The 16921-nt window shown below is 43.2% G+C and overlaps 1 protein-coding gene across 1 annotated transcript; it reads right to left on the bottom strand.

Moving 5' to 3' along the window:
- Positions 1–2457: 2457 nt before the first annotated feature.
- Positions 2458–16754, bottom strand: TNNC1 (troponin C1, slow skeletal and cardiac type). Its single transcript, XM_037904538.2, has 6 exons — positions 16594–16754; positions 10432–10462; positions 8405–8551; positions 6717–6831; positions 5551–5687; positions 2458–3257 (listed from the first exon to the last, which is right to left on the bottom strand). Exons 1-6 carry the CDS (start codon positions 16615–16617, stop codon positions 3226–3228), a joined length of 486 nt encoding a protein of 161 aa, XP_037760466.1. The 5' UTR covers positions 16618–16754; the 3' UTR covers positions 2458–3225.
- Between the last annotated feature and the right edge of the window lie 167 nt (positions 16755–16921).

Raw genomic sequence — 16921 nt, 5'->3', positions numbered from 1 at the left:
CCCCATTAATCATGTTTTACTTGCTTGGCTTCTCTGACGTTACAAACCTAGACACAGATCCTGCGAAGGCCTACTCACATGCTTAACCAGTGCTTAATTTGTAACGAAAGAGGTGCCAGGGCTCAAGCAATTTTTTTTACATTCATAACTGATGTAGCAAGCCCAGAGGTGCTAGGACTATGAATTGCCAAGCCTAGAGGTGCCAAGGCTCAACCCTGGAAAGCACTGGCACAAATTTAAGCATTGAGCTTTACATACAGTGCTGTAAGTTAAGCAAAGCATGTATGTGGATCATTACAGGACAGGTGCTCTCCTGGATCTCCAGTCAGCCAACAGGGCCTTTCAAGTAAAACAGAGTAGACAAGGCTGAATTTCCAATGTAAAATTCGAACAACCAGAAAAGAAATATTTGTGGCCTTCTTCATACCTCAAAAGAAGCAAAATAGCACATGAACCCAATTTGCCTTTGCAGATCACCTTTAAGACTCTGCCCATTTTGTATTAAATAAGTGGCAATACACTCATCTAAAAGAAGAGAAATGCATAGGGTGGGACACAGGCCGCTCAGCTTCGCATACATTTTTAATTTCACATAACTAATCATTTAAATACTTTTTTTGTTCTTAGCTAGAATAAAAACATCCTAGAGTAAACTGCATGCTGAAGGCACCAGGAGCTCTTTCTCCCTATTATCAAAGCCACTAGGCAATTTCTGACAGGCCCAGCGGAGAATTCCTCCAGCAGTAGTATCTCGGTCAATATTTAAGGCCCTGAGCGATGCAGCTCTCTCAGCCTTTGGATGTTTTTGCTTTGCTTGAGTAAATGTTTGATTTCAGCGACATGAAAGCAATGTGAGAGCTGAGCTGTGAGTGTTAATTCAATGGAGATAAACAGCATGGCTGAGCCATGCGTGGGAGGAACTGTTAATGCTACAGGAATGTGATCATCATCTTCTCAGGGCGGGGTGGCGGGGGGACCTTGGGACCACTATTAAAGAGAAATAAGGGTTGGAAAAGGAGAGGAGATACTCCTAAAGAAGTAGTCCTCTGACCCTTCCTCTCTTGCTGCTCTGACTGCCCCCTCAAATCCCTGTCTCTTAGCTCTTTGTCTTCCTTATCGGGCCCCTCCATAATCTTGCCCATGTCTAGACCTCTTCTCTCATTCTTTTCTGCTCTCCACTTGCCCCTGTGCCCCACCGAGTCCTCTCCCCTTACTGCCTTTCTGTGCACTTGGGCCCTGATTCAGCAAAGAACTTAAGTGCCTGAACTTGTGGTTAGATCCCACTAAAGCCAACCGGATTTAGACTTGTTCTACACTTAAAACAGCTGTTGACACTGCTATGGTTCCCAGAGGTGTGAAAAATCCACACCCTGAGCACCGTAGCTGTGCTGACCAAGGAGATGCAGCTAGGTTGACAGAAAATTGCTTCGATCATCCTAGCTCCTGTCACTCAATAAGGTGGAGTTCCTACAGCAATGGAAAAACCCCTTTCGTTGCTGTTGTCTGTGTCTACACTATGGGGTAGCAACTGCATAATTACGGCACTATAGCTCTGCTGCCCTAGCACCCATAATGTAGACATTCTTTAGGCTTAAGTGCTTTGCTGAATCAGGGCCTCTTAACTTTGCATTTTCTGTCATGCTCCCCCTTATGCTTGGAACAGTTTCCCATATCCTGCCCAGCAAGCTCTCTCAAATGCTCCTTCACATCCCTTCTTAAACCTGCTTCCTCCAGGGATCCTTCCTACCTTATTCCGCTCACCAAAAATCTTGCCTCGTTCTCCCTTCCATAAACTGTAGTGCCATATTCTGTCTCTCTTAGATCATAAGTACAGATGAGCGTATATTTTTGTTTGGTGCCAAAACAAAGAACCAGAAAAAATTGTTTTGGGTGGTTTTTACCCTTGGAGGGAAAAAATTAAGCGCCTCTAACTAAATTTAACCACAAAACATCATTTTGAAATGAAAAGTCAGTGTTTCATTTAGAAAATGTCTACACAAGCCATTTTGACTTTTGACTTTCATTTTTTATTCAACCAAAACTGTTTTGAATTAGACCTGAATTTGTGGATAGGTTTTGTTCATCACAAAGCTGCATTTTCCAGCAAATGAACTATTTGACGAAAAATTTTTGCCCAGCTCTAATCAAAAGCTTCTTAGGGCCATGGATGTGCCTTACTCAGTGTTTGTAAAGTACCATGGCCATTTGTGGCACAATCTCAGGGATATCTGCGCTCAGTAATGGAGATTATGAATAGGTTATTCTGAGGGAAGTGAAAAGCTTTCATCCTGAGATACCCCTCCCTGCCCCCCTCTCTCCCTCCCTCCCAACACTGTGTGGTTTTATTCAGACCTGACACTTCACTGAGTGTCTTTCATCTGGGAATTCCTTTTGCTGGTCTTACAGCTGCAACTATAAATTGCTTCTGTGAAACAAGCAGGAATGAAATAACTACTCTAGCTTATGAATTATTTTATTAGCATTTCAAAAAGGAATCTTATTTCTGTACACATTGCCCGTACATTGCACTTAAAATCAATGGTTGGATGTGGAGGAAGAGTAGAGATTGTCAGAATGTTCAGTGACAGTTTAAGTGTCTCAAATCATCATTCAACTGAAGGTTCAAATGCTAACTGTTTCACTATAATATGTTCTAAGAGATGTGATGCAACCCATCGAGCGCTGGGGGGCCAAATCATGGTAGCATCAAATCCAATGGCAAATTCCTAACAACTTCATAGGAACAGGAATTTGCTCCAAATGCCTGATTCAATGTCTAGCTGTAAGAAATATGCAGGGATTGAGCGTCTCAAAAAGGGGTTACATGTGAGTTCTGTGCCCTGCTGGCACAGTCTGCTGGCAGTCACTGGTTTTGCTTTTTACAGCTGATAGGTTCTTACTAGACTATAGGAAAAACATTCTTTACAGACTTAATGATATGGTCACTATGTTATCTGCTCCAGAGTGTGTCAAGGGACTCAAGACTTGGCTCACTCACATTTGCTATCGCTCAAAGGAGCAACATCTTTGATAATTATTAGGTCTCTTACTTAAATATCCATGGAATGACCATCTGAGGCACTTAATAACAAACACTGTATTCGCCTGATGGCCACCCTGTTCAGCATTTAGTCTTCATGCTAGCAGCCAAGGGGACTCAACCACATAGACGAGATGAGGAATCAGAGGGCTTTAAAAGTCGAGGCGGCACGTCTTGTTTCAGATTTATTCAACTCCCTTCATGAACTCCAGGAATTCTGCCAAGGAAGGGAAATGAAAGACACATATTTTAGATGACAACCGGAGAGTCAGTGTGTAGCACTTCACACTCTTTCTGGGTATCTCCAGAATCACCCTTCTTCTCTCACCCTTTTTCTCCCCTTTACAATTCCAAATGCCTAACAACATAGCTAGCTTTGCTCCAGTCACGGAGGGGTTTGTTACTCCTCCTGGAAGTGCCACTAACGTGATTCAGCACAGTGAAAGACCGGCAGTACAGAAAGACTTGAGGAGGCTTACTAGCTGGAGTCTGGGCTTAGTAGACAGGTGGTCAAATTTCACTTATAAATCAGCATAGCCTCACTGAAATCAATAGATAGATGCCAATTGACATCAGATGAGGCTCTAGCTCAAGATCTCTAACATTCAGAGCAACAACTTTCTAAAAATGCCCTGAGCGTACGATTTGAAACTGCAGCTCCCATTTTTTAAAAAAGAATCGTATTCACTGGAGCTGGTCGAGAATTTTAGAAATTTGACAAAAGTTAAAACCCAACCCTTTTATTTTATTTTTTTTTAAACCAGCTTCATTGAGTGGTGAAATTTTAAAATTCTGACAAAATGTTTTTGACAAGCTCTCGTGTGTGTAACAGTTTTATTTTCAGTTTCTGACAGTGACGATGACTCCGGAGCATGGATTGTGCTGGAGACTGGTGCCTCTGTAGGTATGATAAAAGCTCTGATCCTGCAGCTTGGTGCATTCAGGTGAGTGCAGGTGCCTGCATAGAGCCGCTTTGAAGTCTCTGGGGTTCTGTGGGGCACAGGAGTCCACTTGCATGGAGTCAGTTTCAGGATCAGGGCCTACGTAATTATAGTTTTCTGAAGAAGGTACCATCCAAGACCCCCCCACTATGAAGTCAGTTGTGTTGCTTGTGTGTAATGGAGAAGAGAATTTGGCCACTAACCTCCTGTCGTCAGGCCTCTAGCCCTTTAATACACCCCCATGGCCAAGAGTTTGATAACGGCAGAGTTGCCTCAGTTTCCTTTTTGGTATTCTGAAATGTGGCCTATAGGACTTGGCCTCTCTTTGCAGCTCCAGACCCTTTGTCTGGGTCATTGGAATCTCTCCCCTTCTGGGGTGGTAAGGGGCCTCCCGCCACTAGGCCTTGGGCCCAGTATCCCTCTCTCCCTTCTTCACCAGGGAAGGAACAAAGGAAGCAAAAACAGAAATAAAGTCCAACAGTCTTATGTTAGGGCTGCCAGTCCAAATCTGAGGCTTCAGCAGTTCCTGCCCCTTCCCTCCAAACTCACCCTCTCCTCTGGGTCCCAGCCCAGGAAATCTGTATTAGGCAGTCACGGGTATTTGTTTAGTTTCTGGGCCGCTTTCTACCTACAGCCTTTGCAGGCCTCTTCCGTATGGCACCCTTCTGCCTGGAAGTTGATATCTCCGGGCAGCTTTGCCTCATCTGATGCTGTGGAGCTTCCCTCTGATGGCTCCCAGCCTCTCCAGCAGCCACCCTGCTCTGTTTGGTTGCTGTTTTTTATCCCAGCTGTTTGCTCACAAGCCATTGAGCCCACAGCAAGAGCAGTGATTACTCTCTTCATTCTGTGTCTTGCTGCTGTGTGGGGTCTATACACCCATCACGCCTTCCTTAGGTAGTTCTGGCAATAATAATAATACAGAAGTGGCATAGGCAGTTATAAAGCAGAATCTTTATCAATATCATTCTTTGTATGGTCTAGGGAAAACCCCAGCCAACTCTTCAAATTTGTACCTGCAACTTTGTATGCATAATAAACCATATCTATGTGAGCTAAGAGGGCACTTTGAATACCTCTCACCAAACAAAGTAGCACTCGTGCAAGCAAATTCAGGTGTTTGTTCTCCCCAAATATTGCACATGCACATTTAGAAGCTATTTTGAAATGGTGGGACTACCAAACGTCATGTTTCAGAGCCTGAACCAAACCTTCTGGAATTTGGAGAGGAAGGACTGGATCCAGATCTTGGTTTTGCACAGGTTCATTGCCTCTGTAATGGGTGGAAACCAATACCTGCGTCTGAACATCCTTCAAGATTGGGGGCAGAGGGTGTAACTCTGTACCTAGGTGTGCAGCCTAATTTTGAAGCTGGTTCATACTCTATGAAAGACCAAACCCTAATCCCATACCCATACGCTCTCAAACTGTGTGGGAATTAAAACCCTGGATCTGAATTGTGAGTCTTGGGCCCATCTCTAATATATACTACTTACATCTTTTGTTAAGGTTCTGAGTTCCTCAGGACAATAGAGATCCCATTTTTACGTTTAACCAAATTTAAACACCTACCATCATAATCAATCTTGCCATCATTGTTTTTGTCTCCATCCTTCATCAGTTCCTCTACGTCATCTTCGGTGATGTTCTCTCCAGTAGCCTGCAGCATGTCGTTTAATTCATCAAGGTCAATGTAGCCATCAGCATTTCTGAGCAATGACAGAATGGCTCAAAGATAAAAACCAAAAATACTATAAATGGATGGACAACCGCACCCCATGTTACATCGCTTCCACTTGGTCTCCAATCTGGTTTTTATCAGTGAACTGCCCTTTAGTGACTCATTCTCTTGGGTTTCCTGTCATGAATTGGTAGGATGAATAAATGACTGGACACAACTCTCCCCTTTCTGCAGATCTCTATTGGAGTAACCCTACAGGATCTGTGTGCCTCCTGAGACAAAGAAAGCAGAGAGTAGTAACTATTTGCTTCTGCTAGTGAATTAAGGGATGGTCTTCATGGACAAATAGTACATGGAGAAGTAAAAGTCTTTTGTAAGTGATGATGACCTGATTCAGCAAACTGCTGAAGCATGTGCTTGGATCCATTTTGAAAGAGGGAAATTCTTTGAGTTTCCCTGGAGGAGACATTTTTCCATACCAACTTCTGCTGAAGGGGAAACGTTCACTTATGAAAAGTAATATCAAAAGACAGCCCTTAATACTATATATTTCTTTTTCAGAACTACTTGTGGCACCAGATCGACTTCACGTCTCTGCCTATTTACACAAAAATTGCCAATGTCTGAGCTGGCTCAGCCTATAATCTATCATCCTAACGATTAGATACAGGAATCGTCAGAACTTAATTACAACCTAATTTCTTCAAACAGAGCCCGTGCACAAGATTTCAATGAGTCTTAACTACGTGAAAGTTAAGAGTTAATATCACTTGGCACAAAAAGGGTCTGACGCAGAGCGAACTTTCTAAAAGGACCCGTTTTAAAATTAATTTTAATTTATAAACTGATGAATGGCTTTACTTGAAATTTCTCAGAAAATGAATTCTATGCTCAAAGAGTAAGTGCCGTCGTTTTGTGTTCTTCAGATATCACAAAGTGGTTGGTTGCTGCTTTCAGCAGAAAACTCAACTCTACTGTAACTATGGGGACATATTCGGCAGCACCATAATATCTAGCAGTGTCGTTTGTTTTAGTGTATTACATTCCAGTCTCTTACTTATCAAACACTCTGAAGAGATCTGAGAGTTCCTCTTCTGATTTTCCTTTGCTGTCATCTTTCATACATCGGACCATCATAACTAAGAATTCATCAAAGTCTACAGTGCCGCTCCCTGAAGGTGAAATAAACGAGGTTTAGATTACACTACAATCTAGAAGGCAATCTTCCGTGTTTGTTTGTTTTGACAAACAGGCATATACATAAAACAGAGATTAAACTTTTATTTAGTAATCCAGCCACAGACTTCATGTTAGTAGCACTAAGGAGTGGGTAACAGATTATGGAATGGATTCACCATTGACTTGCACCTTATGTAGTCATTTAAACAAGTGCAAATTGAATATAAAACACAACCACTGGTGTAAATGTGTGGAAAATTCTGATCTGGTAGCATTTGACACCCTTGTTGCACAGATGTAAATTACTATGTAAGGTGCAAGACAGTGGAGAATCAAGCACTGTATTTTTAATGCTGATGGTATGTTATCATTTGTTGTTTAAATGACACTGGCAAGATATTTTCCTCAATTCTTAGCATAAGTTTTCTTGCTTTTGTGTTTAACGAGCTTTTGGAATTTTGGAACTGAAATCTTTATCAAGTTTCTTTCCTAGATTGTTTTCCGCCAATCTGCACATGCTGGTTTGTTATTGTGAAGTTGTTTGTGGGTATATTGTTGTGCGTTTACATATCCACACACTGAAGAATTTGTTTTTGAATTAAAAAGCCGCACATCTATAATTCCATAGAATTTGCAAACACAGAAGAAAAAAATGGTGAATGAAATTTTCAACCTATAATCTTTGACGTGTCCTCTTCTGTATGCATCCTTATACTGTCCCTCATTCGCTATAGTATCTGAGCACCTGTGTCCTCTTAAAAAAGGTTTGAGAAATCTCTTTGCATCCGTTATAGTAGTAATATTTTTAGTGCCTTCCATTTGTTACACTGGAATATTCAAAGGCATCTAAGACACTTAAGCATTCATTGAAATTCAGTGGGTGTCTGGGTGTTTGAAAACCTCAGCTTTAGCATTTTATAACCTACGGCCCCAGTCTTGCAACTTATTCCACACAGGCAGAGCTCTGCACCCACTGAGTCCTATTAGAGTTCCAAAAGGGTGGAGCGGTCCACCTGCATAGTTCAACTTGCAGGACTGGGCCATATGTGCCCACAATAGCTCTGCAGTGCACCAATTTATGCAGTGGGTAGTGGCATCCAACTGGTGCACAGCATGCTGCGATGCCATTGCAGAGATGGAATTGTGGCCAATGGCCTTGTGGACAATTCAAAGTCTTACACAAAATGGCACTGTATCTTTACGATCCACTCCACAGAATGTCCGTATCTACAGTATTACCAGAAGTGATCCCCCTGCATTAACCAGTGTGGTTACTCAGTTTGTCTGACTCCAGAAGTACAAAGGAACAGGTAAAAACTACCAGAGTGTGGTTCTCTGTTTCCAGGGTGTCTCAACATTCCTGGTACTTGGGATACTGAATCTACTTTCTCTGGTGGAAGTAGAGTGCACTCTGTTTTCTTTCATGTGATTCTTGTGCCTGGAAAGCCTGACTGACCACTAACTGCGGAGTATTTAAGGTCCAGCCAATGACCACTGTGATTCTGGCCTTCTGTAAATGCTTTGCAGTGCACTGAGACACCTAGAGGATTTAAGAGAATAGCTCACCATCTTCATCCACCTCATCTATCATCTCCTGCAGCTCCTCAGGGGTTGGATTCTGCCCCAGCATTCTCATCACCTTCCCCAATTCCTTTGTGCTGATGCATCCGTCCTCAGCACCCAGGACGAAGATGTCAAAGGCAGCCTTGAATTCTAGAGAGGAAAAGGAGAAATGGAGGGGTTTGCCCTTTTGATACGAGTTAGCACGCAGGAAATCAGTGGGAGTTTCATTGCTGTGGTGATCCAAGAATGGACAAACTTCAAAGGTGTGTCTGCGGAAGACTTTTTAGCTGTGTCAATGGAAGTCAAACTTAATTTCCTCCACCTCCCCTGCATTGGTGTGAAATCAGTCATCCTGCTGGGGTAAGCTCCACTCAACACCCAATTTAACACAGTGTGATCAACCCCAATGGAAGAACCTGAGGGATTCTTTGTCAGCCATTGTAAAGTACAGTTGGAGAGTCTAGAGTAGACAGAGGTTAATGGCTCAATGTTTGGATAAGTACCCAGAAGTTCCAACCAGAGGCTGCTCAAGACAATCTGCTGCCTTAGGCAAAGCTTCAGTGTGCTGCCCCCCCTTCCTTGCACAGAGGGGTCTATGGGGGTGTGAAGTATAGAGCCCTCTAATGTGTTGCACTGTAACTGCCCTGTATAGACCTTTTGGCATGAACTAAAGGGCACCTAGTCCATGTTAACATAGTCCTGTTGACACAGGACTACATCAGCACAAACTCGCTACCTCTTCATTCCAGCAGGGTCTAGATGGAGCCATTAGAGCTCTATATATTTGAGAGCTTTGCAGTCAGGGCTGTCCCTAGCTATTCTGAGGCCCTACGCAGCCCCCCCCACGGGGGAGTGGGGCCCCAAGCCTCCGCGGGGGGTAGGGCTGGCTTGGGGGGCAGGTGGGAACCGCCCCCCAGCACTCACTGGCGGCATGGCTGGGGGCAGGTCACTGCACTTCCCACCGCCAGTGAGTGCAGGCCCGGCCCTGCGGCAGTCCTCAGGGGAGTGGGGGCGGAGCAGGGGCTTTGGGGCTGGGGTGGGGCTGGGGCGGAGCAGGGGTGGGAAGAGGTGGGGCTGGGGCAGAGCAGCATGCAGCTGCACAGGGCACCAGGAAATGTGGTGCCCCAAATTTCCTGGTGCCCTACGCAGCTGTGTACTTTGTGTATGGGTAGAGACGGCCCTGTTTGCAGTTCACGCCCCTGTAAATCACCTGCAGCACCGTGTAGACAAGCATGAGCATTTAAAAAAAAATCACTTCTCCCAGAAATCTCTATGCTGCCCCCAGAAATCTGCCCCTCAAGGCAGCTGCCTAGTTTACCTATAGCGAGAACAGCCCCTGGTTCCAACTTCCCCACCACTGAACTTTTCAAACATCTAAGCTCTACAAAATTGGGCTGGAACTCTCACGAGAACAGGCTTTGTAACAGGATTGCTGGTACTCCCTTTCCTTATTATTATCCGACGACTTTTGGCACATAACTGCCCAGAGGCCCCTGTTTAGCGCAGAACTCCATTGGTTTTCAAACTAGGGTAGGCGAGCTCTCATCAGGGGATACCCAAGGAAAAGCCTGTACTAGCAGACAATGCACTTTATTTAGCAAGACCTGGTAAACAAATCATGGGTATATTATGACCTATGTCAGATGGGGGTATGCAGTAGACTACATTATTTGGAAAGGGGTACGCAGCCTAAAAGTTTGAGAACCACTGTGCTAGATGTTGGCCGGACACACAAAAAGATCCTGTGCTTGCCCCAAAGAGCATTAGGACCAGAAATACCACGAAACATTATTGTAGCAATGCCACTGCTGGCCTCTTAGCCCTTTTCCTAAACTTGGGGATCAGAAGCCATTTGCTTTGCATTGTACTGTGGCAGCTGGAGGTATGGTTTTTCACTTGTGGCAGCAATTGTTGACCCTGAGCTGGCCTGTTCAAGCCACAGGCTAACACCATGGGTTGATAGCGGATTGACTATCCATTACAGGGAGTATCTTCTGTCTACAATGGTGTCAGAGTAAAGATACACATACCATTTTTCTGTTCTTCTGTCAGCTGCTCAACCTGTGATGAAAATAGAAAGAGAAATTCATTTTTATTACACTTAATCATTATCATTAATTGATAATACCACTTATACTGCACACTATTTGTTCAAAATGCTTTACAACCCTTAACTAATCTTCACAACAGCCCTTCTTGTGGAGTAAGAGGGTCGTTTACCTAGATCGTTTGGGACAGTCCCCCCCCCTTTTTTTTTTTTTTGGTATATCGCATTATTCTGTTCATCTTTTACAAATATTTTACACTCTTCTGGAGTTAACATCTTAACCAGAGTACGAGTCTCAGGCATGTTGCATGATTAGCTTTTAGACAGTCAGGGCAGCATTTAATTATGCAACGTTGGGGGACTGAATGGGAGGAGCATTTGTCACACCTGAAGAGCTACTGTGTGGTGGTTCTTCCTATGGCTGATGTAGATGTAGAACAACTATAATTTTACAGCTAGCTTAAGCCAGATAATTGCATCAGGAGTAGTGGAGAGCGTCGCTGTGATGCCTCCTTCATATTTGGGAATCGGATACTGAGTCGTTATATTCCATGATCTGTTCTGGGTCACACACTGGAGAGTTTTTAATTTTCCATTTGTGCATCAGGTATCTGCAGCTGCCATGGTTTGTGTGGGTGCGGCTTAAGGTTACCCATAAGCTTTGCAGAAGACTGAAGCCTCGGATCTTCTGTGTTTGGTCTTTCACAAGATGTTTTGTTTGTAATTTCTTGTGAACTCCATTCCAAGCTTCATCACATTGTCGGAGAGTAAGCGCATCATCCAAAAGGGCTTGTGTGACTTCAAGCAGAGGTAAGAGATGTCTTTGAAGTCCTGGTGAATGGGAAGACTACTTTTCCTCGATTCATTAGACTTCTTGGAGGGTTGCAGCATTGCAGCGAATGGATGGGCAAGCGATATGCAACAGCACAGGCAGCCATGGTGTTGGGATCAACTTGATGGTTCCAGCGATGCACCACATTGCAGTGTTCAGTTGGACATCAACAAGTCAAGTGTGGCTACTTCTGGTCCATACCAGTGCAAAAGTACTCGGGTAGACAAAGATGCTGATGCCCCCCAGCTTGTGCTTGCCAGTTTCTGGACCAGGTTGACCCTGGTCTTCGTCTTGGTGGCTACCTTCTTCAAGAGTGGAAGATGGCAGCCTTCATGTGGTCCACTCTATTAAGTGAGAAATCACAACTAATGCCATCAACCCAGAGACCGAACATAGATCATAGGGACTTCTGTTCTTCCAGTTTCTGTTATAGTCTTACGTCATTGGTGCTCTAAAAGTGTGCTGAAAAGTGGAGGTAATACAGAGTCTGAAGAGGAATTAAATAAGGGTAACAAATGAAATTGCATTACTACAGTTTAATGTGAAAAATCTTAGTGTAAAATTCACCCTGCCAAGTCCTTGATTAAGTAGGCTTTGTGCTCTAGTAGGAATGGACACCTGGAGCTATGGACAGAGTGGAGGGCAGCTCCACAGCCCTTCCACAGTCTATTGAAGTCTATGGGTAATCCCAGAACGAGTGGACCTGGCCTGTCATGCCCTTGGTCCAATCCCCAAACTCAACATACCCATGGCCTTTGCAGGTTGGAGGAGCACCCTACTCTCCCTTCTATAGGGGTAGTGGCTTTTCCCTGCATGTCTGCTATGCATCATGTGTAAATGAGTTCCTCTAGTCAAGTACTGAATTAATACTAGACTGTAAGATAATTTCTATCTCCTTCCCTGATTATCAAGAGCAATCAAATAGTGGGGGCTTAGTGTAAACTTGAATTAATAAGATACATCTACAGGAACAGAACATAAGAGCGGCCATACTGGGTCAGACCAAAGGTCGATCTAGCCCAGTATGCTGTCTTCCGACAGTGGCCAATGCCAGGTGCCCCAGAGGGAATGAACCGAACAGGATCCATTCTCTGTTGCCCATTCCCAGCTTCTGGCAAACAGAGCCTAGGGATGCCATTGATGGACCTATCCTCCATGAACTTATCATGAACAGCAAATAGGACTGTGTAGTTATGTGCTAGTGGTCTGGACCAGTGGTTCTCAACCAGGGGTATGTGTACCCCTGGAGGTACTCAGAGGTCTTCCAGGGAGTATTCAGTTCATATAGATCAGTGTCTCTCAACCTTGGGGTTGCAGCCCCCAGGGGGGTCATGGGATGGGTTTGGGGCATCACAAGTGCAGGGCCGGCATTAGAGGGTGGCAAGCAGGGCAATTGCCCGGGGCCCCATGAAGCTAAGTTACGTGCTTCAGCCCCTGGTGGCAGGGCTTCAGCTTCACAAAAGGATCATAAGTGAAAAATAGGTTCAAATATTGCACTGAAATGTAAGTACGCTATTTATAGTCCATTCAATTTATTTTATAATTATATGGTAAAAATGAGAGAGTCAGCAATTTTTTCAGTAGTACCGTGCTGTGACACTTTGGTATTTTTATGTCTGATTTTGCAAGCAAACAGTTTTTAAGTGAGGTGAAACTTGGGGTACGCAAGGCAAATCAAAGTCTTGAAAGGGGTGCAGTAGTCTGGAAAGATTGAGAACCACTGGTTGTACAATGTTAGCACCTCTCCCCTTATCTGAACCTACTGCCCCCTCTCAGTTAATTCCTTCCTGATGTTAATGCTTCATTTAATACCACAGACCATAACATCCTATTCAACCAGCCTGCTGAATTCGGTGGCACTTTCAGCACCTTCCTGGTTCCTTTCCTCCAGCAGCTATCCAACTGCTACTGCTTGTCGCCACCCACACTCCCCTGTCACTAGGCAGCTCAATTGTGATGCTTACAGGGTTTTGCCTTTGGTCCTGCTCTCACACCGTTTCCCTACCCTCTTTCTGAAATCAGTCTATGTAAATGGGACCCAAATCTGCAACCACTTTACCAGCCTATAACATAAGGCCAATGAACCACAGTCATTACCGGTTGCTTTCCCAACTTCTTAGTGCTATATCCCCAGTGTTGCCAATACACTCTGTTCCAGAGCTGTATCATGATCTTTATTGCAGTCTTGGGCCCTGACACCGCTTTATCAATGCCCCTTAATCTGGAGCTGCAGCACCCTGTCTGCTATTTCAGCCTTGGGCCTTTGTTGATAATAGCCTTGCGAATTTCTGCTAGAAAACTGCCAAGTCTGTTGCGAGGGCAGAGGCAAAAATGACCAGCATTTCTTACTGAGAAATGTTGACTTTTAACAAAACACACATGCAGAGGACAGACCAGGGAAGCTGATCCATCCATATCAGATGCAGATAACAATAGCAGCAGGATTCTTCTTCTGCATTGCATCACGAAATCTGAACCTTTTTGTCCAGCCACCCATGATGGAAGGCAAGCAGCTGCAGGCTGCTCTTTCATTGTTTTGGCAGTAAAATAGGATAGCTGGGGACTCTGAAGGTATGAGCTATGCCCAGTAAATAAATGCCTATTGCCACTTTTGTGCCTTCCATGTAACTCAACTCTTTAGGCATGTTAGCTATTTATAAGCCCCAATGATTGAGGTGCTGGAGATAAAGATAAACCTTCTGATTATTCCCAGGGAGTGAATGGCACTGGTATTTATCCTTGGACCCTTTTATCTGGACACTTGTCCTTGGCACTGTTCTTAGCACAGTTCAGTGGAGTCTGAAAGCATTACCAAAATAGCTCTGCATTTGTATAACCTTATCTAGACATGAGTAGGCAAGATGAAAATCCACTGGACGCTGTTGGTGCATTTAGAGAAGTTGGTGGGAACTAATTCAATGCTTTATTAAATGTGCCATCAACTTGCAACAAACCACAAATGGTCAATTCCTTTGAATCAAGCTAAGCCTCTTTAACTAGTGCCCTTTGTGTGCATAAATTTATAGATATAGGAATGTACTGTACATAAATTAAATGATGGGTAACAATAATGCTAGGAAGATCAATTCATTGCAAGGCTCTGGTAACAAGATAATAAACCATGAGATGAAATTCAAGTGGTTTATGATCTCCCCAAGACCCCATGATCTATTCCTGGCCTTTTTCTTTTAGTCTCTGTATCTTCTTGTTTTGGGGGTTGACTTCTTTCATTACTGCCTCAGTGTGTAAATGCTGAGGATGCTGTCAGGATACATAAACAGTGCCATAAGGTGCTGTCTTGGTTATTCCTTTTTTGGCTTTGTTCTTCATTCACTGTTTCCATCTGAAATTGTGCTGGTGAGAGCCAATCAACTTTGCCTTGCTTTAGTTACTCTCTAGATTTCTTCCAGTTTAATATTTTGTTACAGTACATATATTTAGGGTCTTTCTTTATGGAATGGTCCAAGGAAATATCCTTTTCACTCAGTTGTACTGCATTTTAGAACCACGTTTGTGCCCCAACCCAATATTATTTTGCCTTTGTAAATTAATTACAGTACAAATGCAGCTATATTAACCTGCTCAAGACAGGAATCCCACTTCATCTAGCTACATTACAGTTTTTTACTGGTTCTCGTCAACATAGTATCTGAATGTGCCCCAAGCTAAAAAAAATTGGCATAGCAAAGTCTCTACTGGACTTCAGAGTCTTCTTCTCCTCTTTCTTTCTTGGCTATAGAACGACGCTATGCTTGGAGTAAGAAGTTTGTTGGTTATGGGGTATGGAATTTTTTGTATTTGTGGCCCTTTTTTGAACTAAACTCAAACTCCATTGAAATCCATGGAGTTAGATTAGGGATTAATTTGGTTTTCTGGGTCTTTGACCTGTATGGGGTTTAGCAGGTTGAGAGGTATGAAAGAGGCTGAAAGTTGTGCATGGGAAACCTTCCTCTATCAGTCTCTTGGCTCTAATTCTTTCCTTGTGCTAGAGAATGCATTCCATTCACCTGACTGACAGATCCATTTGGCTAATTGTTAGCATTGCTGGCTTCCAAAATGTTTCAGCGTTTCTTCATGTGTGTGATGCCTCTAAACATTATGGCGCATGAGTCTAATTAAAGAGCCAATTGCAGAGACATGAATTTTGTTTATTTCTATAGGTCACTTTTTTATTTCATTCTTTTTGAAGACCTGGACTTTTGGCTCACTGAACCCAAGAGGACTGGGGTCTGTAGATTGGAGTCCCAGTTCAGTGCAGGTCATAGTTTAGTCTAATATGAAGGACAACTTGTTTTGTTGCCATGTGTCAACCACGATCCTGTTCCTTTAGGACATCTTGAACTTTTGAAAGAAAATATCCACATTTGATTTATCTTTATGCTCTTGATAGAAATGTGAAGACCAACCTAACCAATTGTTAGCTATCTGCAACGCCATATATAACCCTGTAACCAACCATAAGAGTCATGTACAGAACATGGTAACACAGAATTTAAGGTACAGGGATTCATGCAATACAGATTCCAGAAAGATACCACTCTCATGTTGTTCTGCCTCCATATCATCAGCTATTTAAGGTACAAAATAATGCTGCATCTTTATTGGGGGGAAGACAGAACAGTTTGGGTTTATACAGTAAGCTTGATATGCAATGGTTGAAGGCAAAACTGCTTTCTCTTGTCCTCTTTAGAAAGCACATTTTACATTATAATTTTTTGCACTATAGATATCAAGAACAAGGAAAGAGACATTGCAAATCAGATCACTTATTTCCTAAGCCTTTATCAAAAGGGGTTTTCAAAATATATCTTGCAGAAAAACATTCAGCCATGGAAATTGGAAATGGCAGCATTTTAATACACGAAAATAACAATGCTTCTTCAGTTCCTCATTGAAACAGTTGACCTGTCAGGTCCTGGATCAAGCAATAACCATACCTGATACTTTGGTAGATTTTTCAAAATATATTTAAAATTACACTTACATGCCATCTCTCTATTTCACAACACAGAACCAGGGAAAGACTTATTACAAATAATTTAGCAGCTTATTTTTAGAATTATCTGCTTACAAGAAGAACGTTACATATTTAGAATTGCCATGGCATGAAAAATTCTATGTTCTGAACTAGAAGGTGCCTCACTACAGCTAACATTCCTAAGTGCATTTCATTGTTACATTAAGTACTCGCAGTGTAAAGACAATCATTGCTGTGCCTTATTGTGGCTTTAGGCGATCAGCAAAAACTCTTTGAAACATCATTCTAATACAACAAAGGCACCCTCACCAAGGTAACTTAAATATATTACTTACTGCTGCCTTGTAAATATCATCCATGGTTAGTTATTGCTGGTCAGAAGCTGAATAGGGAGGGCAAACACTACAGAGACAAACTTCAAGTCTCTGTCAGCTGTCCCCTCCTTCTATGCCTGCTAATATAGCAAGGTGTCAGCCCTAAATGTGTCACTCAGGGGCTGCTGCTCACCACATCAGCAATCTAACATATATCTATCAATGATACCTACTCCAAGCAAGAATTCCTCACCCCTGTGAGGAGGGGAGGAAAGGGGCACTGTGCAAGGCCTACAGCTGGCATTCCAAGGGCCCGATCCAGCTCTCATTGAAGTCAGTTGGCTTAATA

The sequence above is a fragment of the Chelonia mydas genome, chromosome 7 (genome assembly GCF_015237465.2).
Source record: "Chelonia mydas isolate rCheMyd1 chromosome 7, rCheMyd1.pri.v2, whole genome shotgun sequence".
Lineage (NCBI taxonomy): Eukaryota > Metazoa > Chordata > Testudines > Cheloniidae > Chelonia > Chelonia mydas.
This window is presented reverse-complemented; position numbering and strand designations above follow the sequence as displayed.